This window comes from Leptodactylus fuscus, chromosome 7 (genome assembly GCF_031893055.1).
Source record: "Leptodactylus fuscus isolate aLepFus1 chromosome 7, aLepFus1.hap2, whole genome shotgun sequence".
NCBI classification, from domain to species: Eukaryota; Metazoa; Chordata; class Amphibia; order Anura; family Leptodactylidae; genus Leptodactylus; species Leptodactylus fuscus.
In genome coordinates, this window is record NC_134271.1 from 41223438 (window position 1) to 41246400 (window position 22963).

At 41.3% G+C, this 22963-nt stretch overlaps 1 protein-coding gene across 1 annotated transcript in view; it reads left to right on the forward strand.

Moving 5' to 3' along the window:
- Window positions 1–22448, forward strand: part of ATP6V0D1 (ATPase H+ transporting V0 subunit d1) — a 66461-nt gene extending 44013 nt beyond the window's left edge. The window contains exons 3-8 of the mRNA XM_075281815.1: window positions 4267–4445; window positions 6042–6121; window positions 7174–7251; window positions 9175–9351; window positions 11352–11429; window positions 20505–22448. Coding sequence (XP_075137916.1) covers window positions 4267–4445; window positions 6042–6121; window positions 7174–7251; window positions 9175–9351; window positions 11352–11429; window positions 20505–20666 — 754 coding nt within the window. The 3' untranslated portion in view covers window positions 20667–22448. The remainder of the gene's footprint in view (window positions 1–4266; window positions 4446–6041; window positions 6122–7173; window positions 7252–9174; window positions 9352–11351; window positions 11430–20504) is intronic.
- Window positions 22449–22963: the final 515 nt, after the last annotated feature.

Here is a 22963-nt window from a genome sequence, read left to right on the forward strand (position 1 = left end):
TCAAGGGCCATCGGGTCCAACCCCCTGCGAGTGCAGGTCTTCCTAAATCATCCCAGCTATATGTTTATCCAGATTCCGCTTGAAGATTTCCATTGATGGAGCGCCCACCACCTCCCGTGGCAGCCTATTCCACTCTCTCACTACCCTCACTGTCAGAAAGTTTTTCCTAATGTCTAATCTGTATCTCTTTCCCTTTAGTTTCATCCCATTGCTTCTTGTACTTCCTTGTGCTAATGAGAATAGGGTAGATCCCTCTGCACTGTGACTACCTTTCAGATATTTGTAGACTGCTATTAAATCTCCCCTCAGCCTTCTCTTCTGCAAACTAAACAATCCCAGTTCTTTTAGCCGCTCCTCATAGGACATGATTTGCAGACCTTCCACCATTTTGGTTGCTCTTCTCTGGACTTGCTCCAATATATCGATGTCTTTCTTGAATTGAGGCGCCCAGAACTGTACACAGTATTCCAGGTGTGGTCTGACCAGGGAAGAGTACAGCGGAATAATGACCTCTCTTGATCTAGATTCAATGCTTGTCTTAATACATCCCAGAATTTTATTAGCCTTTTTTGCAGCAGCACCGCACTGTTGGCTCATGTTGAATTTGTGATCTACTATTATGCCCAAGTCCTTTTCCCCTATGCTATCACTTAGTTCTATTCCTCCCATACTATATATGTTTTTTACATTTCTGTTACCCAGATGTAGAACTTTGCATTTGTCCCTGTTAAATACCATTTTGTTCGCCTCAGCCCATTGTTCCAGTGTGTCTAAGTCCTTTTGAATACACTCTCTCTCCTCTCTAGTGTTGGCTATTCCTCCTATCTTCGTATCATCTACAAATTTTATGAGTTCCCCAATAATTCCATCGTCCAGATCATTTATAAAGATATTAAAAAGTACTGGGCCCAGAACAGAGCCCTGCGGCACCCCGCTTTTGACTTTCTTCCAGTTCGATGTGTAGCCATTTAGTATTACTCGTTGTGCCCGATCATTAAGCCAGTTGTGAATCCACCTAACTGATTTTTTGTCAAAGCCATACTTAATCATTTTTTCAATAAGAAGGTTATGTGATACTTTATCAAATGCCTTACTGAAGTCAAGATATACTATGTCCACGGCATTCCCTTGGTCCAACCATTCAGTGATTTTGTTGTAGAAGGAAATCAGGTTAGTCTGACAAGATTTATTGGTCATAAAGCCGTGCTGGCTCTGGTTAATTAATGCCTTCCCATCCAGGTACCAAAGTAAATGTTCCTTGACAATTTGCTCAAAGATTTTTCCTGCTATCGAGGTCAGACTTACCGGCCTGTAATTTCCTGGATCGTCCCTTTTCCCCTTTTTGTAGATGGGGACAACATTTGCCCTTTTCCAATATAAAGGGACCACTCCTGTTTCCCATGACTTACCGAAGATTATAGCAAGGGGTTCTGTTATTTCCTCTGCTATCTCTTTCAGGACTCTAGGGTGTAAATCATCTGGTCCTGGGGACTTGGTTTCCTGTAACTTGGCTAAGTGCTCTCTTACCAGACCTTCGCTTATAGTCAGCTTGGAGTCCTCCTTCCCCTCATCTCCATAACCATTAATGTCGATATTTCCATTAGTTTCTTGGGAGAAGACGGATACAAAATATGAATTTAGTAGCTCCACCTGCTGTTCCACCATGTTAACTGTTTCTCCTTTGTCATTCTTCAGGACTCCAATGGTCTCCTTCACTTTTCTTTTGCTTTTAACATATCCCCAAAATCCTTTTACCTTACTCTTTGCCTCTTTTGCAAGCTTCAATTCGTGTTCAGCCTTAGCTCCTTTGATGCTTGTCTTGCAGAGTCTGCAGACTGCTGTGTACTCTTCCTTAGGTATAGTTCCCATCTTCCACTTTTTGTATGTTTCCTTTTTCCTTTTTAACAGGTTATGTAATTTTTTGGTCATCCATCCTGATATTTTTAGGTGCTTCCCATTTTTCTTCCTTCTAGGTATTGTTAGTTCCTGTGCTTTAATGATTTCCCTACGGAAGATTTCCCACCCTTCATGTGCATTTTTGTGCTTAAGAATTTTGCACCATGGAATTCTGCTAACCCTTGCCTTCAGGCTCTTGAAGTCTGCCCTGCTAAAGTCGAGCCTTGAAGTCTGTGTCTTCTCAGGTCTTCTTCTTCTTGCAACCCCAAACTCAAGTATAGCTGAATCGCTGAATCCCAGTGTCCCTGCTACCCGTAGTCCCTTAACCATGTGCTCTTTGTTGGTTAGGACTAGGTCCAAAATGGATGTTCCTCTCGTGTTTTCTTCTACTAGCTGGGCAATGAAGTTGTCTGCTAGAGAGGATAAAAATTTGATGGAGCCTTTACTCTTGGCTGTGTGGGTTTCCCAATGAATGTCAGGGTAATTGAAGTCTCCCATGATCACTATTTCATGTTTCTTTGAGAGCGTGGTCATTTGTTGTGAAAAAATCTCATCCATGTCTTTTGTCTGTCCTGGTGGTCTGTAATAAACGCCTAGTATGATGTCCTTATCATTGTTTTTCCCTTGAATTACTACCCAAATAATTTCCAGTAGATTATCATTCTGTAAAACTGTAATTTCTGTGGAGATGTGTTCTTTTTTAACATACAATGCAACTCCACCCCCTCTTTTATTAGTTCTATTCTTTTTGAATAAGTTGTATCCTCCCATCTGTATGTTCCAATCATGCATGTCATTCCACCAGGTTTCTGTGATGCCGATGACGTCATAGTTTTCCTTGTGGCCTCCCTTTACATTACTGAAGCTTAGCTAAGATCTCGACATGTTTCCAAAGACAAGAATACAACCAGCAGAATAGTGAATGCAGCTCTTGACTATAATACATATCGTAATTCGTATTAGTACAAGAGAAGTGATGTCATGTACTTACAGTACTACTGATCGATTCATTATGGCAGCTTTACCATTGAAAATACCCCAGAATTTTAGCAATGTGTACTTGTCACCTTTCTTGATTTTTGTTAAACAGTTTTTCCCTTTCGCAAGGTGAGGCATTTGTTTTATATCTTAAATTTACCTTATATACTCGAGTACAAGCCGAATTTTTCAGCCCAGTTTTTGTGCTGAAAAAGCCCCCCTCGGTTTATACTCGAGTCAGCAAAAAAAAAAAAAAAATTTTTATTTTTTTAAGGAAGGGGGGGTCTATGTCCAGCCACAATATCAATGTATAGAATCTCCCATAAAATAGTGCAAAAAAAAAAGAAAGATTTAAAAAAAATAAAGGGGGCGGAGTGGGAGGAGTGAAGGGGGCGTGGCTTAGCGCAGTTCGCAGGCACGGATAGGACCTGCTCTTTGCCTGAGCGTGAAGGGAGGCTGCTGCAGTGGCCTCCCCAAACCACCGCTCGGTGCTAAGCCAGTCCAGGACAGCTTGTGTCCCCCCCCCACACACACACACACACACATACTTGGAATTCAGCCTGGCTGACTATATGATATCTGCAGTGCTCCTATTAACCCCTTCCCGACGGAACAGGACCACTGCAGATCCCCTATATTCAGTAGACCGGGCACTTTCAGACACAGGGATACCTAATGTGTATGTGTGTCATAGTCATTTTCTACTTTTGTATGTATTCTAGGGAAAGGATTGTTTGTTTGTTTTTTAAATCTTCCTTTTTTTTTTTTTTTTTTTTTTTTGCACCATTTTATGGTACATTCTATACATTGATATTGTGGGGAAAAAAAATATTTTTTTGTTGACTCGAGTATAAGCCGAGGGGGGCTTTTTTAGCACAAAAACTGGGCTGAAAAATTCGGCTTATACTCGAGTATATACAGTAACTTATATTACATTTTCCTGCAAAAACTAAAATAGGACACTGGACAGACAGAAAGCATCTTTCAGTTTTATCCCCACTGTTGACTCTAATGACGGATTCAAGGTTTCAATATGCATCTGTTTGCCTCAACCAAAAAATTGATCTGTTTTTAATTCATATCAGTCAAAATCTGAACATGGCCTTAAGGAGTGACCCAAGACTGCTTAGATTGGGCACGTTTTTTTTTTTTCCGCAGTTTTCTGTAGCCATACAAACACGTAGGTCTAATAGTTCTTAAAAGATTCTGTAGATAGATCACCTATACTTTACTTTTCATCCAGACTTGTGACAGTTTCTACATTGTTTGTTGATCTAGATTGGCGATATTGTCAGTATCTGTGACCTTTATTTTTGTGTATTTATTATTGCAACTATGTGAGACTGTTCAGAGTCCTGAATCTCTCTAAGCCATGTTTCCTTCTTCTAACAGGTACAGCTATATGATTGACAACGTTATCCTGCTGATCACGGGCACCTTACATCAGCGATCAATTTCTGAGCTTGTGCCCAAGTGCCACCCTTTGGGCAGTTTTGAACAGATGGAAGCTGTGAATATTGCCCAGACACCTGCAGAACTATACAATGCCATACTTGTTGATACTCCTTTAGGTACGTTTTATATACTGTTAGTTTCTCTAGACGATGACCCCCTTTTCTCCTGAACGCCACTGGGATGTCCTATATTATTTTCTGGCTGCTATACATTTCTGTATTATTACTTGTAGCCGTTCAGGTCTGTAGAGTCACTGTTTGCAGATCTTTTCTCTTCTTTTTCTTTATAACATCCATAAACCTTATCCGGGCTTATGGATAGGAAAGGAATGACCGCATATGGATGTCATAGAGGGGTTCTTCACACGGCTCAAGTGTCAAGCCGGGATACTTGATCTGTATGTGGACTGGATTTACTGCTCTGAATGCAGCTCAGATGAACTAATCTATCATGCTGGGTTCGGGCTGGTAAACTGTCCAAAAAAAATAAAAAAACAATCTGAACTGATGGGAGATCAGCCTACATCAGAGTGAGTCTGAGTCATTTGGAAGACCTGAGGGATCCAGGAATTACATGGGCAGTCATTCATGTGAAAGGCTGCTATGTAATACTACATTTTCTGTGCTGGATCAGTTGCATAGGCATCCTCTTCAGGAACCAAACTCTCAGATTTTCTGTGATTAAAATAAATTCTAAATAAATTCTCTGGCATGGGAACCCACAGATTCCTACAAAGTAACTTCAACTCCCCGATCCTGTCCACCATCTTCCTCATGGCTGATGACACTGTATTGCTTTTCTGCGTAAGTGTTTATGTTGTATCTGCTAATAACTAAATCATGTTTAATAGTAAATATGTGAAACCTCAGTATTTCCCAGCATTTCATTTTGATACATATAAGGGTAAGTTCACACTGAGTTTTTACAGGTGGACTTTTGAGGGGGAATCTACCTCAAAATCTGCCAACTCTCCCATTCACTTTAAAGTGGTATTCCCAGCTCAAGTTTCATATCTATACTAGTAGCTTATGTAAATTGAAGAGTTTCCCTAAATATATTGCTTTAACAATGCTGCTTTGTTTTCCTGCTATGTGAGATCATATCTCCCATGGTTTACACAGTGTTTCCATAGCGCCAGACCTGTGTGATAAGCAAGACAAGTGATGTCACTTGCGCTGTTATCTACAGCTCTGCCTTCAGCTAATTGCAGTTTGCTGATAAAGCCCTGTCTGTTATCTCTCTATGGAAACCTACAGATAAAACTGAGTCCTTCTCTAGAAGCATGTGCTTATTATTTGATCTGTATTTATTAGATTTTTAGTAATCATAATAAGTATTGTGATCCTTCTAGTGTTCTGTTCAGAAAGCTGGGGGGAGGCAGCTTTGACTGTGTGATCAGGAATACAGGACGTAATAAGAAGCTGCTGAAACAGGGAGGTGGGAAAACTGCTTTAATGGCACTTTTTTTTTTTCTTTTTTTACTGTCACTGATATGTTTCAGCAAGGGGGGGGAAAAAGCATCCTGATCTTCTTCAAGCAGATTCCTCCTCAAAATCCTCCTGCAAAAAAACACTGTGTGAACTTACCCTCACCAGAAGTGAAAATCTTGGAAGTTTGGCGGTTCTAACTCTAGTAACCCGTATTTCACAACTGAATCTTTAGTTGTTTCATTGCTGCTCTGCATTAAGGACATTACATGTTTTGTTTTGTAGCCGCATTCTTTCAGGATTGTATATCAGAGCAAGATCTTGATGAAATGAACATTGAAATAATCAGGAACACGCTTTACAAGGTGCGTACAAGTAAAATCTCAGCAGAACCCAAGTCAAAATTCTCCAGATTGAGGCATTGGAAACCTCGGTGCACATTTCTACATATTGTTAGTGGTGATCATTGTTATTGTGGGTCATTTGATGCATAGAAGTGCAAAAAACCAAACTATTGCATTTAATGTGGTGAAACTTAGATGCTGGCTTCTTGCCTCATAACTAGAAACAACTGTATTCACTTTCTTTAGCGGTATCTTACAATGTCAGATATGAGGAATGGGTGATAACCTCAATCGATTCACAAGGAGACGCAAGTTTTTATTAACATGGTGAGATTTGTGGAGCTTTGTTTAAGTTAGATCAGATCATTGTCCATTATCAGATCTGACTTGATGCCAGTTTAAGATAAGATTCTTGAAACTTTAATCATTTATATTACTTGGAATTAAGGAGAGGTAATGTGAATAACCTTGGCTTTTCTAGTACATCGATTAATGCTATGGCAAGGATCCAAGGACCGCAGCACCCGAAGGCTACTTCCTACATGCTAAGCTACTATAGCTGTTGTAGCTCCCACAACAGCATAAATTACCAATCCGTCATGACATAATGGCTTACTACCAGAATTCTGCAATACCTGCAGTGCTTGGTTCCTGCCACATTCATTCTTATTGGCACTGGAATGAAATGTAGCATTTGCATTGCAACTATAAGAGGAAGAAAATAGGAGGTCGCTTTACTTCAAGGATCTATTAACTAGTCACTTGACCTCTTTCTCCAATGGATGTGACTTGTAAGCAAGGAACCTCTAGTAAACATGATCACTTGGTCTCCTACAAGCAGCATACCTTTTAGCCTTGTCTTTTCAACATCCGATAACTTCACTACTTCTGTATATCTGGCATTGGAGTTGCTTCTTCCATAGCAGCAGTGTTCTAGTAGTGGTGGGAAAATCTCATCCCTTTTACATGTGAAAGTGAGGGGCATAGAAACCTTTAAATTCTGGTGGGGCGGGGGGACCTTGTAGATACAGTGTAAGATCTACTGGTGAATCCATTTCATGTTTTATTTCTAGGCTTACTTGGAGTCCTTTTATAAATTCTGTAAAAGCCTTGGAGGCACAACCGCAGATGCCATGTGTCCCATTCTTGAGGTATGGACCTGTAACCTGCATTATTTTTTATTATGATTGTGGTTTCCAGTATTGCTTTATTTTACAGTATACTTGAGAAAACTGCATCTATTTTTTGCCTTGTTAAGTGGTATCTATATTAGAGAAATAAAACCTTTTTGGGAAACAACTCCTACCATGGCAACGAAGAACAAACATAGATTTAGGTTATGCTTGGCAAAACCTTAGGAAAGGAAAACTTATTTCATGCCCACCCCTACCATCTTTACACAGTATTGATATAAAGCCACCCTGCATATTTCTAAGTTGACAGAGACTTTACTATAAATCATTTCACGTAAAGTAATGCCGTACTTACCTGATGTTAGCTGAAGCAATGGTTCACAGCAGGATGCAGACAGGCCCAAGGGGTATTTGGTGGAGATTGCACAGGCACAGTATATTGATAGTGTCTACCAGATAATGGTTATATAAGGTGCCTGTCACATCATAATGTGGCGTACGCAGTGCTGGCTTACAGCCATTTGATGATGCCCATACCATTAGATCAGATGGGCTGTCCAGCATCTATACATATACCCCACAAGCACTAGCACACCATTTTCCCTCAACCAACCTAAAGGGGCCTGGTCGCACTCTGTAAAAGTAAGTTAATAATCATGAGGAGTTATTTTATATATCGGCAAAAGTACACAAGCTTGCAATCCACATCCAGGGTGCCGATGTCCTGCAAGTCCCTATTCTAAAAGCAAAAACTTTACACTGAAAGAGTCCTGCAGTGAGTCTTAGCTTCACCTAATATAGCCAAAATAGCCTCTTATCTTGTGTCTTACCATTATTCAACCAACCTTTCAGTAAATGAGCTGATTGAATGTTTTTATTAGAGACATGTACATGTACTTTAGTACATGGCACTTTTAGAGTCAGGAAAGCAAAGAAAATTCACTGCCATGATCCCGGGGCACCTCCATTACTATCTACCCTTGTGGCATGGTGCATTGTCCTTCTGCCAAAGGGTAAACAGGTGCCATAAAGTTGGTCAGCTTCAAAGCTTAGGTAAGCCTTACTGTTCATTCACTAGTATCAGAGGAGCCAAGATGTGCCAAGGAAACATTTCCCAAACCATTACTCCACTTTCAGCAGCCTAAACTATTTTCCACTTGAGGGGAAAGTTTCATTGACTCCTGTTCATGCTGCAATTCCGATCCATGATCAGCATGGTGCTAAGGAGATTCAGATTCATCTGACCACACATACAAACTCCTTGCAGATGTTTTTTTGCCCTTGGCAGGATTTGAACACCAGGACCCAGCGCTGCAAGGCGGCAGTGCTAACCACTGAGTCACCGTGTGGCCCCCATCACAATAGTTCTTGACATCCTCCCGTGATCCTTCTGTTTATGTCCACAGGGTTCCCCTTCGCCGGATGTTTTTATCCATCAATGACACCATACTTGTCACACCTTTGATATGGTGGCATAAGGTTTACAGACTGGCACCATCTTATTCTAATATGAATTCCCCCTGAATCTTTTCCATGAATAACACACTCCCTTGATTTTATCCTGCCCTTTGGGGTCTTTTGTCTAATTTCCGTGTGGGGAAGCTCCAGCTGTATAAGGTTAGCTGTCTCTAATAAAGTGGCCTTCAGTGTAACATGTCATGCACTAGATTCCCTCTTTGCTGACAGCTAGGCTCCACAGGCATTTGGGCCTACCTATATAGGCTTACATATAGGCCTTGTAGGCCTTATCCATAATTGACATATTCTAGACCTATTCTGGACATTCCCATGAAATCAAATGTGTCTATAATTATTGTCAGAGGAGAACCAAGTGCTTACGTTACAATACAAACTGTAAAATATGGAAAAGATGAGATGAAAGTTTATTCTATTCATAGTAAGTGTGTGTGAGCATTCATGATATAATCCTGTTTGTTACAGTTTGAAGCTGACCGCCGGGCGTTTATAATCACAATTAATTCATTTGGCACCGAGCTCTCGAAAGAAGATCGCGCCAAGTTGTTCCCACACTGTGGTAAATTGTACCCTGAAGGGTTGGCCCAGTTGGCGAGAGCTGATGATTATGAGCAGGTCAAGACAGTAGCTGACTATTATCCTGTAAGTAAATTTCCTTTCTTTTAGGTGCGCCGCCGATTCATTAGATCTGTCCTGTATACTTTGCTTTATCATGATCTCGGGCTGGGGAATTAATAAAAAAAAATAACCAAAACCCAAAATCAACCCAACGTGATTTTATGCATGTTGGTTATTCCAGTTTGGTTATTACGATATTTACGAGGTTCTACCTGTAATTTCATTTGGACCAAACACTTCTGAACCAGAACTGCTATTATTATACTCTGGAGTCTGTTCAGGCTCCAGAGTATAATAAGCGGAAACCCAGAGAAGGTGAGCAAACATGCAAAACAGTGTTACTCACCTCTCCTGGACCCTGGCACGACTCCCTGTTCTCTTTGGACCTTACTGAGTTCACATGGCATCCTGATGCATAGACACAAGCGTCACGATGCCGCATGACCCATGTCAGTCAGAAGACTTGATGAGAACATGGGAGTAGCGCTGGTGCTTGGAAGAGGTTGCTAGTAGAGATGAGCGAATACTGTTCGAATCAGCCTATCCAAACCGCACGCTCCCATAGAAATGAATGGAAGCACCTGGCACGCAGACTTGTCCGGCCGCTTAACCTCCCGTGTGCCGGCTGCTTCCATTCATTTCTATGGGAGCGTGCTGTGAGCATGCTGTTCGAAACGGCTGTTCCGAACAGTGGTCGCTCATCGAACAATGTTCGCTCATCTCTAGTTGCTAACACTGTTTTCTTATGTTTGCTCACCCACCCTGGGCCACAGCTTATTATACTCTGAGGTCTGAAGCGACAGATTGTTAAAGAGAAATATGTCTTAAAAAAAAAAAAAAAGCCTCCAATTGTTCTGATTCATTTTCAAAAATCTGAATTGTGTTTTTTTTCTTTTGTCTGCCTCCCAGTCATTTCAGTGGGCTTTGTGAGGTCGATTGACCTGAAAATAAGTGATAAAAAAAAAACAGCTAGAGTTAAAAATCTGCTACCAACTTACATTGAAATGAATTGGAGACGGTCTTTAAGGCAGATTCATCTGTATAAAAAAAACTCCATGTGAACATACCCTTAGTCTTGAAGAGAGATGTCTAAGGCATGACATGGTTAATTTATATTAAAATATAAATGGCCTGTACAAGAAATATAGTGACAAGTGTTCCATGTAAAATCCATTCAAAGTACATGGACCTCCTTCTGTCGGGGGGGGGGGGGGGGGACAGCCTTCAGGTGACAAGACTTCTTTACAGCTCCAAAGGGAATAATTCATAAAATGTAACTTTTATTGCATGCCTATAAAACAGCATGTACCAATAAAATATTGGTAGGTTTCTACAACAGGTTACAATGTCCACTGAACCAACAAAATGACGATAGATGCGGCGGCCTCCAAGACAATAAACCACGTCACTCACCAGTCGTAGAAGCCACGTCCACGAGGTCCACCAATATGTGGTTCAAATGTGCAGGAAGAGTAGGAGAGAGGGACAAGGAGAGAAGAATATATATATAGATAGATAGAGAGAGAGATATAGAGAGAGAGAGAGAGAGAGAGAGAGAGATATTATACAAGGAGGGTAGTCCTAAACACTCCCAAAAATGTACACTACCACTTTACTCTAAACCTAACTCCGAATCACTACTGTACACCTGACCGGAACCTGTCCCTTCAACTGTGGACCTAGAAAGGCACTGCAATGAGCACCTAACAACAATATAAAACAGAGAGTGTATGCAAACAGATATCTACACTATGAGATGTTTGCTATCAGTGAATCCTACATTGGATAGAGTACACATAGCAAATTTACTTACTACTAATGGTGCGTTCACTTCGGGTAACTTCCTTCAGAGCTGCTCATAAAATGCAGCTGTCATTGGTATGTCTGATCCCAGTGACAGCTGCTGAGGGTCACAGTGGCAGGCAGTCATGTCCGCTGCCATCAAAATACCGTATATCTGTCTTAATAAATGTATGTGCAAATTGTGTTGCTGCGGCCTTACATGTCTTTTACTCTCTCTTCAGGAATACAAACTGCTATTTGAAGGTGCAGGAAACAATCCTGGAGATAAAACTCTGGAAGACAGATTCTTCGAACACGAGGTAACAATATATTGAGGAAAGCCATGACTATGTAGCATGCCCTTCAGCGCACACAGCTGGCTATAAAGGCAGACCCATTAAGATTTGGCAATGGTGCGGTAGAACTTCTCTGGTTCTTCATTAGTAGCGCAGGGAATATGATGAGATCCAGATGACAATTTTTCTCCTTCTCGCCATTCCTGCTTAGTGCTTGGCCTTACAGTCTGACTCTTTTTACAGATGGTTTTGTACTATGAAAACTCATTTCTTTGTCATTACCCTACTTTGTCATAATATAAAAGGATCCATCTGCCGCTTTGCTGACTTTGTGTTTTTTCCTCCTAAAGTATCAAATGACTGTTCTGATCATTTGGAAATGTTCTGTCTTTAGCACCTGCGTTACATCGGGGTCAGGAACACGTACACTGTTGGCAAACGTTTCAGTACTCAAGGGGTGTTGTGCTCATTACCGGGTTTTTTTTCTTCTTTTTTTTTTTTTTTTGCAAATGTAATCTGTATACTGCTGCAAGGCCTGGGAATGAGTATGACACCTCTTTACAGCAGGGATTAATCTCCAGAATCATATAAGACAGGCCCACACCAAGGAATTGTACTGAAGTGAAGCCGACTGCAATGTAAACAGCCATATATGAATAATATTTGATTATTTTCATCTGAACATAGTGATCGACTCTATTCACACTTCCCTTATAAGGAAAGTCACCCATTGGGCCGCGTGACTTATCATGGGGTTTCTGTCATTTGGAAGCAATAGTCTTTCCACAAGCAGGGAAAGAATTTGCAGTGAAGGCTTCTGAAAGTGCCACCAATATTATAGATTTAAAGATGTATCACGATGACAAGCGCAGGGGGAGCCAACTAGGGCAGTGACTATACATGTGAGGCTCTCCCCATTCACTTCTATGGAACGTCAGTAAGTATCCTCATTGGTTGCTTGTGCTTGAAACTCCCATACACGTGAATAGAGAGAACCGCGCATGCATGAGCCATGTAGGCTGGTGGACCCTAATTCTTGAATTGACACAGGTCCCAAAGCGACAAACTTCTATTTGACATTTTTGGTATATCCTCTGAATAAAACGTAAATGTTCCAGGTGGGAATAATGAAGAATGAATGCTATTTTTTTTAACCGGTTCAAGACAATCCATTGATTACATACGTATGAATATTTCACTCTTGTGCCGGGTAGATTTTTGCAAAGTTTTGAATTTCCCATGCCACTAAGTACTATATACTGAAATTTTCATTCTGGTTGCTAAACCTAATAAACTCACTTTCAAGTTCTATAGCAGTCTTTTGTAGCAGTCGCCTAATTTAAATCAAAGCAGGACAGACAGACAGGATTACAATGGACGATAACGCCACAATATGTCAACCAATATTGTATCCATTACTAACAATACATTATGTCACAGCCTATCTACTCCCCATCCCTATGCATGGACCTGGGTGAGTCCACTCCTGCTTATGTGCAGAGCAATGCTGTAAATCATATAATTAACCATTTTTAAAAAAAAATCTACAATCAGATTATGAAAACAGATTTGAAAACAAGGGATATATTTCACTATCTGGTTGATACCTTCCCTTTAAAGGGGCTCTATCATTCGGAAAAGTCATTTTTAACTAATCACATCCTTACATAGCCTTTAGAAATGCTATTCCACACCGACCTTTAGTATGTAGATTAGAGATAGTAGATAGTTTTATTCATATTGCTAATGAGCTTCCAGCCAGCACAGGAAGTTCCCAGCAGCACTCGTCCCTGCTATTATCTCCTATGTGTGTGTGTGTGCAAACAGGAAGCTGAGTCATCAGCAGCAGCAGCAACAGCCTGTGCTGTATACACTCATAGGAAACCATAGAAAAGAGGGTGCACGATGCATCGTGCACCCAGTCTAATTAGCATATGGATAAAAATGGACTTATTCAAAAAACGCTGCGGCAATCTACAGTGCATACTAAAGGTAGGTGTAGAATAGCCTTTCTAATGCCTATGCAAGGATGTGATTAGTTAAAAATGACTTTTCCCAATGATAGAGCCCCTTTAACTAGAACACAGAACCCCACATCCATGTTGCAGCATAGTCTGCTCTTCTCTGGTAACCTCCCATTATAAGCAGATGTTTGGTTGACTGTTGCTACTTTTATCACACAAGATAAGTTGGCTGCAGCAGTTTCCAGAATGCTCTTTTTAATCCTAGAGGGAGCGAGACGAGTTGTCGAGGTGCCAGTTCATCTTCCAGATGGCAGAGGTCCTGGATTTCAGGCTGTTGTCATTATAAAAGAAGGACTATTAGTGTATGTTCTGTATGTGAACATCGCTCTTAATTAAGGAGACTTACTTACTAGGCTTGTGCTTCATGTCCTTCCACGATACTTCATGTTCTTCTGGAAATAGTTCACATTTCTAGTAAGAAACTCTCCACATTATGGAGCCTGTCACCATCTTGATTGGCCAAGAACCATCATGTGATTGTGACTGTGACTTTGTTCCACAATAAAGTCCCATGGCCATGAAGATGTGTTAATTTTCAGCCCATGAGGACTGTTATCTGTATACAGGGCATACTTCTCGTGGCTGATTTATTAGTATTGGCTGAGATGGAGAATGACATAACATAAAGCACACCTGACTTCCAAAACTGGTAATGTCCATTCTCCTACTTCGCAGCATACAACTTTTTTTACTCTAAAATAGTGACACAGGAAGATAATAAATCTCCCCTTGGCATTTTGCTAAGTGTCATTACCTTGGCTATCATAGGAGAATAAGTTTGCTGAAAAGACACTAACTACTTTAAAGCTTTCATTCTTGTATTTTAAAAAGTTATGCTACTCCATCATATATTTTGGGTTTCAATTCCTCACCGCTTTCAAGGTTTTTGCTTGCTGGCAGGGAATGGGCCTTTCCATAGCCTTCTATGTTTCGGGTAACTTTTTTTTTTTTGTAATGTAGATTGTGAGCCCCATATAGGGATCACTTTGTGCTTTTTTTTTTCTATCAATCAGTATGTCTTTGTAGAATGGGAGGAAATGCACGCAAACACGGGGAGAACATACAAACTCCTTTCAGATGTTGTTCCTGGTGGGATTCAAACCCAGGACTCCAGTGCTGCAAGGCTGCAGTGCTAACCACTGAGCCGCCGTGTTGCCCCATGTTATAGGTAACTTGATTTGTGTGCGAGGCTGACAGTCTCTATCCACTCTCTGGATATGGTTTCTAATAGAGATGAGCGAACAGTTTTCTATCGAACACATGTTCGATCGGATATCACGCTGTTCGCCATGTTCGAATCGAATCGAACACCGCGTGGTAAAGTGCGCCAAAACTCGATTCCCCTCCCACCTTCCCTGGCGCATTTTTTGCACCAATAACAGCGCAGGGGAGGTGGGACAGGAACTACGACAACGGGGGCATTGAAAAAAATCGGAAAAATTCATTGGCTGCCGAAATCAGGTGACCTCCATTTTAGACGAATAGTGGATTTCAAATCCGGGTCATATGAGAATGTGAACTTTGTGACTATGAGACAGGGATAGCTGTACAGCCGAGCCGAGGGTGCGCTTGAACCCTTGTGCACGCTCGGCTCTACTACATCAGAGCCGAGGGTGCGCTTGAACCCTTGTGCACTCTCGGCTCTACTACATCAGAGCCGAGGGTGCGCTTGAACCCTTGTGCACTCTCGGCTCTGCTACATCAGAGCCGAGGGTGCGCTTGAACCCTTGTGCACCCTCGGCTCTGCTACTCCACGGACTGTTATATTTATCCCAATACACCCGCCCCCCCCCCCCCCCCATAATAATAATGCTCGTCTATGGACGAGTACTGCGAGCAGATGGAGGGGGAGTTCCTCCCGGCTCTCACAGCACAGCGCGATTGGCTGTGCTGTGAAGAAGGACATCTCTGACTGAGTGTCAGAAACTCCCTTCTGACCATAGAAGAGCTACGGTACCGGACCGTAAGCTCTTCACACCGGGCCCAGATCGGGAAAGCCGACAGTGTGCTGAACTCAGCGCACTGTCAGCTTTCCGGCAGTATATAGAACTGCCTATAGGCAAAATGGTGAAAGGTCCTCTTTAAAAGAAGAGTAATTGATGCCTGGAAAAGGTTACAAAACCGTCTATAAAAAGTTTGTATGCCATCAATCTACAGTCAGATTGAGTACAAATGGAGGAAATTCTAGACCACGATTATCCTCCCCAGGAATGGTCAACAAACAAAGATTAAGGTAAAAGCAAAGGCGTATAATAGTCTGTGAGATCACAAAGGATCCCTAGGTAACTTCTAAGCAGCTAATTATTAGCTAATGTTAATCTTCAGGAGTCCACCATCAGGACAACACTTAACAAGAATACCAGGAACAAATGGCAGGATTGCAAGAATAAAACTGCTGCTCTTCCAAAAAAAACATTTCTGCCTATCTGCAATTTGCTAAAGGACACCTAGACAAGCCAGAAGTCCATTGGTACAATAGAGATTTTTGGGTTTTAAATGAAAAGCATTATCTTTGGAGAAAGGAAATAGCATTAAAAACTGAGGCCATTTGTGAAACTCTCTGTTGGTAGTATTATGGTTTGGGCCTATTCTGCTGCTTCTGGGCCAGGACGGCTTGCCATTATTGATGCAACAATGAATTCTGAATTAGACCTGCAAATTCCCAAGGAAAATGTCAGGACATCTGCCCATATGGTGAATCATTCAGCAAGACAGGAGAACTGAGCACACAAGTCCAGCATCTCCGGGATTAATCCGTCAGAGTTTGAGTATCTTCCGACTCCGGAAGTCGGAAAAGCTGAGTATTTGGTGCAGTGTAGCAGGAAGTGTGCTTCGTCTTCTAGGGCCCCCTGGTCACAGTGTTGGCACAGCCTGTTCTCCCGCGGCTTGTACGTCTCCCTGTGTTGCTTGTACGTCTCCGGGCTGTGTGCGCTCAGTCTGTACCGGTTCAGGGTCTGTCTGTGTTTGTCTGTCTTTTGATTCTTGACTCCACGGACCTGTTTTTGGGCAAGGTTCAGTAAATTCAGTGTAAGTGCCTCCCTCCTTCCTTCTCTCGGCAGTTAGTATATAAGTTGTACATTGTAGAACCCCTCACTATGTATTGTAGCCCTTTTACCTTCTTAAATAAGTTATGTGGAGGAGAGTATACACTCACCGGCCACTTTATTAGGTACACCATGCTAGTAACGGGTTGGACCCCCTTTTGCCTTCAGAACTGCCTCAATTCTTCGTGGCATAGATTCAACAAGGTGCTGGAAGCATTCCTTAGAGATTTTGGTCCATATTGACATGATGGCATCACACAGTTGCCGCAGATTTGTCGGCTGCACATCCATGATGCGAATCTCCCGTTCCACCACATCCCAAAGATGCTCTATTGGATTGAGATCTGGTGACTGTGGAGGCCATTGGAGTACAGTGAACTCATTGTCATGTTCAAGAAACCAGTCTGAGATGATTCCAGCTTTATGACATGGCGCATTATCCTGCTGAAAGTAGCCATCAGATGTTGGGTACATTGTGGTCATAAAGGGATGGACATGGTCAGCAACAATACTCAGGTAGGCTTTGGCGTTGCAACGATGCTCAATTGGTACCAAGGGGCCCAAAGAGTGCCAAGAAAATATTCCCCACACCATGACACCACCACCACCAGCCTGAACCGTTGATACAAGGCAGGATGGATCCATGCTTTCATGTTGTTGACGCCAAATTCTGACCCTACCATCCGAATGTCGCAGCAGAAATCGAGACTCATCAGACCAGGCAACGTTTTTCCAATCTTCAATTGTCCAATTTCGATGAGCTTGTGCAAATTGTAGCCTCAGTTTCCTGTTCTTAGCTGAAAGGAGTGGCACCCGGTGTGGTCTTCTGCTGCTGTAGCCCATCTGCCTCAAAGTTCGACGTGCTGTGCATTCAGAGATGCTCTTCTGGCTACCTTGGTTGTAACGGGTGGCTATTTGAGTCACTGTTGCCTTTCTATCAGCTCGAACCAGTCTGGCCATTCTCCTCTGACCTCTGGCATCAACAACGCATTTCCGCCCACAGAACTGCCGCTCACTGGATGTTTTTTCTTTTTCGGACCATTCTCTGTAAACCCTAGAGATGGTTGTGCGTGAAAATCCCAGTAGATCAGCAGTTTCTGAAATACTCAGACCAGCCCTTCTGGCACCAACAACCATACCACGTTCAAAGGCACTCAAATCACCTTTCTTCCCCATACTGATGCTCGGTTTGAACTGCAGGAGATTGTCTTGACCATGTCTACATGCCTAAATGCACTGAGTTGCCGCCATGTGATTGGCTGATTAGAAATTAAGTGTTAACGAGCAGTTGGACAGGTGTACCTAATAAAGTGGCCGGTGAGTGTAGTTGTCATAGTGTATTCACTGCACTGGATGAACAGCACAACCCTGCTCTACTCCAGTTGCTTACATAGAGTAGAGCAGAGTCATAGCACTGTCGAAACGTTGTCTCTACATAATCCATGTGGAGGGCTATAGAGTTGCAGTTAGGAAAAAAAGTATTGACTATGGCTTAAAAAAAAAAAAAAAAAGATTAATAAATTGTATTATACAATGACTTCTATTGTATGATTTATGAGATGCAGAGCTTGTTGCATATTTGCTTTCTTAGGAATCGCTATTTGTTCCTTAATGCTGCTTTCTGACATTTATGAAGGAGTCTAAGTCTGGATTCTCTATTGCCTCGCAGCGCTGGGTCCTATGCTGTATAAACAAGAGAAATAAAGAATATAATATAATCAGCAATAAAGTAATAAATGGTGCATCCCTTACACAGACTAGAGAACTGCTTCATGAATTTGATCCCCTGCCAATGTCCTTATGCACAATAGAATAACACTCTTATAAGCCAAAGGGCAAGTTGGTTTGCCAAGATTTTAGTGGCTTTGAAACTGGTTTTTGCTAGTTTGTCGATATTGTGTCTTTCCGTTTAATTAAAAGAAAGAACTCAATCTTTGTGCATAAAACATTTACAGGTTGATAAGGTCTCGGAGTTTGTGCCAGATTCAGTGCAATGAACTATATAGCTTCATGGGATCCAAAACAAGACAGGCCGTCATCTATAAAATTTACTGAGATGTTTCTGGAAATAGGATTTAAAGGTACAGTGACCGCACATGTTGTACGGTCACTGGGCTTGTCTATGTAACCGAGTCACATGTCGTTTGTTTTTTTCCACGAGCGGGAACAAACCACTCGCGGAAAAAGGAAATGATCGGCTCCCATTGATTTCAATGAGAGGCTGGTTTTTTTAGATTGCACGTCAAAATCCGGCCCAAATAACCCCATGTTAACTAGCCCAAAGGACTAATTCTGCCGATTTTTATTGTATATGCTATTAAAACGTAACAAGAAACCTCTCAGACCGTTTTTCTGGCAGTTTTTGTGCCATGAATACAAGTTGTAATATACTGTATTAATCCTCAAACTGTCACATAAAATTGCAAAACCCTTCTGAAATTGGCACCATTTTAATTGTAGATGTCGAAATAAATATTACTGACACATAACGCCGATGCCTTATGTACATTTTAACCCTTTATCGATCTAACACATTTAGCCTTAAAGCAATAACAATTTATCCCTCTCTGCATTCTCGCTTTCACAATATTTTTTTACATTTTATTTCAATGTAGCTTTACAAGACCTTTTTTTTTTTGTGAGTATAGAAGACTTTTTTTTTTTTTTTTTTTTTTTTTTTTTTATTTCTTTTTGTTTTTGAGAAGATGATCAGAAAACCTAAATTCTACCTTATAATGCTTATGGTGTTTATCATGTAGAATAAATAACATACTCATTTTATTTTATGGGTTGTTACTGATGTGGTAATACCAATTCTGTTTTTTATTTTGTTTTCATTAAGGGAGCGTTCACACTACCGTCAGTGTCCGACAGGTAGTGTCCGTTGCTAGTGTCCTTTCAAAGTCTGGCACGGACGTTAGGAGCGGACACTAGCTGTGTCCGTGACACTTGTCATTCATTTAAATGGCGATCGGGTGCGTTCTTTTGCACTCCGTGGGTGTCCTTAACTGTCCATTTGTAAATATGTCTGACTTTTCAAGTGGACAGCAAGACCCGACATGTAGGTTTTTTCTGTCCGCTTGAAAAGACGGACATCTTTACAAACGGACAGTTAAGGACAGGCACGGAGTGTAAAAGAACGCACCCGATCTCCATTTAAATGAATGAAAAGTGTCTCGGACGCAGCTAGTGCCCGCTCCTAATGTCCATGCCAGATTTTGAACGGACACTAGGGGCGGACACTACCTGTCGGACAATGATGGTAGTGTGAACGCCCCCTAACAAAGGAGAATAAAAAGTCTTTTATTTTTTTATTTTTGTAAAAAAAACTTAGGTGCTACATTCATCATATAACTTGTTAAATGGCAAGTATGCTTCTGATTGAAAATGGGGGGCTGATATCATGAACAAAAGTCCATGGTATCCGCTCCCAGAGGTTATCTGAATATCCGGTGTTGCACTTATTTTTTAGTGCCCTCTTTTTATTTCTGCCTTCCGTTGAATACAATTATGGATGGAATTTGGTGCATATTTTGGGAGTGAATCCCACTTCTAAATCCATGTCAGACTTTGTTGTGTGAACATACTCTTAAATGGGGACCAAACTAGAGGCAGAGATTGGAGCATTAATTCTTCCCGGATTCAGGTAAACATGGTAATAGTCGCTTATCCAATGTCCCACTGGTCCAGCTGTCCCCACCACTCATTGCTTACGTGGCTGCAGCACGATATGCCCCCCCCCCTCCCTATGTGCTTGCTGCAATTAAGGGCCTCAATATTCTTGTTATTGGCTGCAGCAGTTCCATAACTAGACAGGAATATCCTCACGGCAGACAAGTAAAGGTATACTGGAGTGGTAGGACTGGAGCAGTGGGGCATTGGATTGGTGAATATTGCTTATTCTATCCCATTCCTTACCAGGCTTCAGAAAACTTCTCAGATGATTCTCACATTCTGCCGATTTTCTCCTTCTGACTATACAGGTTTGCTTGTTCGTCTGTTTATTCATATATTCTTTTGTTTTTTTGCAGGTGAAATTGAATAAATTGGCCTTTCTGAACCAGTTCCATTTCGGCGTGTTTTATGCTTTTGTGAAGCTAAAGGAACAAGAATGCCGAAATATTGTGTGGATCGCAGAGTGCATCGCCCAGAGACACCGAGCCAAGATTGATAACTACATTCCTATCTTCTAAGAAAAGACATTTTCAACGCACCTTGTCTCCCACTGGTCCTGCTGCAGACACTTCCTCTGCCTTACTGTCTGATCCAGTGTTACGGGGAGGGTGTGACATCAAATTTTAAGATTAAGTAAAGTTTATTTAACTGATCGACAGCTGGTTTTACTATGTGTATGGCAGATACTGTACTACTGGTGGTTTATTTCAATTCCTGAGCGGCCAGCACAACATGCCTTCACTTGGGCTGTGACAGAGTTAAAGATCAGCGTAACCCTTCTAAATCCTCTTTATGAATAGCTGTAGTGAGTGTATGTTCCAAGATGCCCATGGGTGCTGTATCAATGTCTCAGTTAACTTCTTTTATCCGAATTTCCAATGTCATTCCCACTAGCCTTGGTGTGTTGTGATTCCTAAGTTCTTACTGCTTCTGATCCGTCTGTGTCGGCCCAAACACATCACTTCAGATAAAACTCTGCGGTGAAGTGTTTGGAGTCAAGCTAGAAGTACGTGCTGAATCTTAAGCATGTCAGGGTGTGAAATAATAGCATTAGGAAGACTTGCGAGAAGGATGTGAACTGGTCTCAGGGCTGATCTTTGATGTGACACAGCATGTTAAAATGGTAGTCCTTTTAGAATTGGACTATATCTGTAGTATTGTGTTATGTTGTACCTCTATCACTGTATCGGAATAGATGTTTACACTAATAAAAATGTCACTCTTCACCAGCTACATAGACAGTGACAGATGCAACTCCCTTATTTTTTTGCTTTAATAAATCAAACCAAAAGTTGTAAAAAACCCAGCAGCAAGCGTGCATTTAGTATGTGGTCTATGCATTATACATCTTCAGTTATTTCACGTCCGTTTAGGAATTGTAAGTATGGAGCTTTTACACCATTCTTTGTGACTTTCAAGAAGTTCTACAGGATTGCGTCCTCTGTACAAAGTAAAGAATAAGGCTTTTACTGTACCTGCAAAGGACATGCTGCTATAGCAAAACGGAGTGGAAGATCCTCTCTATGAAGGTGTAGATTTGAAGGATAGTGGAATAAGCAATAGTATAGTGTAATGTATCTGATCTGCGCTGGTGAGGCAGTATACTCCTATTCGTCCTCCCTAGTCGCAGAACACCTTAGGAAACAAAAGCCACATTCAGTTCTTGGCCCCTGATGCTAATAGTGGATGGCATATGCAATAGATTTCAATAAGGGCATCCTATGAAGCATTAACACCTTGCATAGGGCATTGTAGTAAAATTATGATTTTGTTCCATTTGATCCATATGGCTAACATTTCAGTCCTTTAGAATTGAACTCTTTAGAAACTTGCTCTCAGCGAACCTTGCTTTATGAAATCATAATACATAATCTTGGCAAAGAATCCAAGCAGAACATTCCTGTTTTATGAGCAGGTACAGTCATAAAATCTTAACCACATTGGTACACGTGATTCCTGCACCATAGCCGATGGTGCATGTGTTATCGAGCGCTGGTTCCATCCAGTTCCTCCATTTCATTGACCATCTGGTCTTGTTTTTTATGAATTCTAGTCATTGTGCAGCCTGGCTGTGATCTCATAACTCATTTGGCATTTTACCGTCTTATTTCCATGCTGGATACCTCAAGAGTGACATTTTTAGACTCCAATGTTTCAGTGTTAAGGAGTAGATCTTTCCAAGAATTTGTCTGATTTCCTCTTACTGTGCAATGAATATGTTTTACAATCCCATTTTCTTTCAGTGAATGGACGCTCTCTAACATGACATCAATATATAAATAAATATATATCTATATGTATATGGTAATAAAGTGTTTATCTTGTGTTTATGTCTAGTGCGCAATGTCATTTAAAGCTGAATGCTGCCTTTTCTACTTTTTTTTTTTTTTCTTTACCCTGGCCAATTGTCGTTACAATTCCAGCATCAAACTCAATAGATAGGTCATTGAGACAGTTTGGGTTCTAGGAATACACTGCCTAATAGTATATGTGGAGCAAGGTGACACTACCAAGAAATAGCAATAGCCTGGATGGGGGTGAAAAATTACTGTATTAGGGTGGTGCTCAAAGTGAAGCAAAGTCCAAAAGGTATATGAAATATAGAAAAAACTTTGCACTCACCCTATACGTAAAAAATCCAAGCTTTATTGAAGAAGTCCAAGTAAAAACATACAATGGGAAGAGGCACGCTCAGAGGAAGAGCGACAGCTGTTTCATGCTATTCAGCACTTTTTCAAGCTCTGTAACAGCTCTGTCCCATTGTATGTTTTTACTTGGACTTCTTCAATAAAGCTTGGATTTTTTACATATAGGG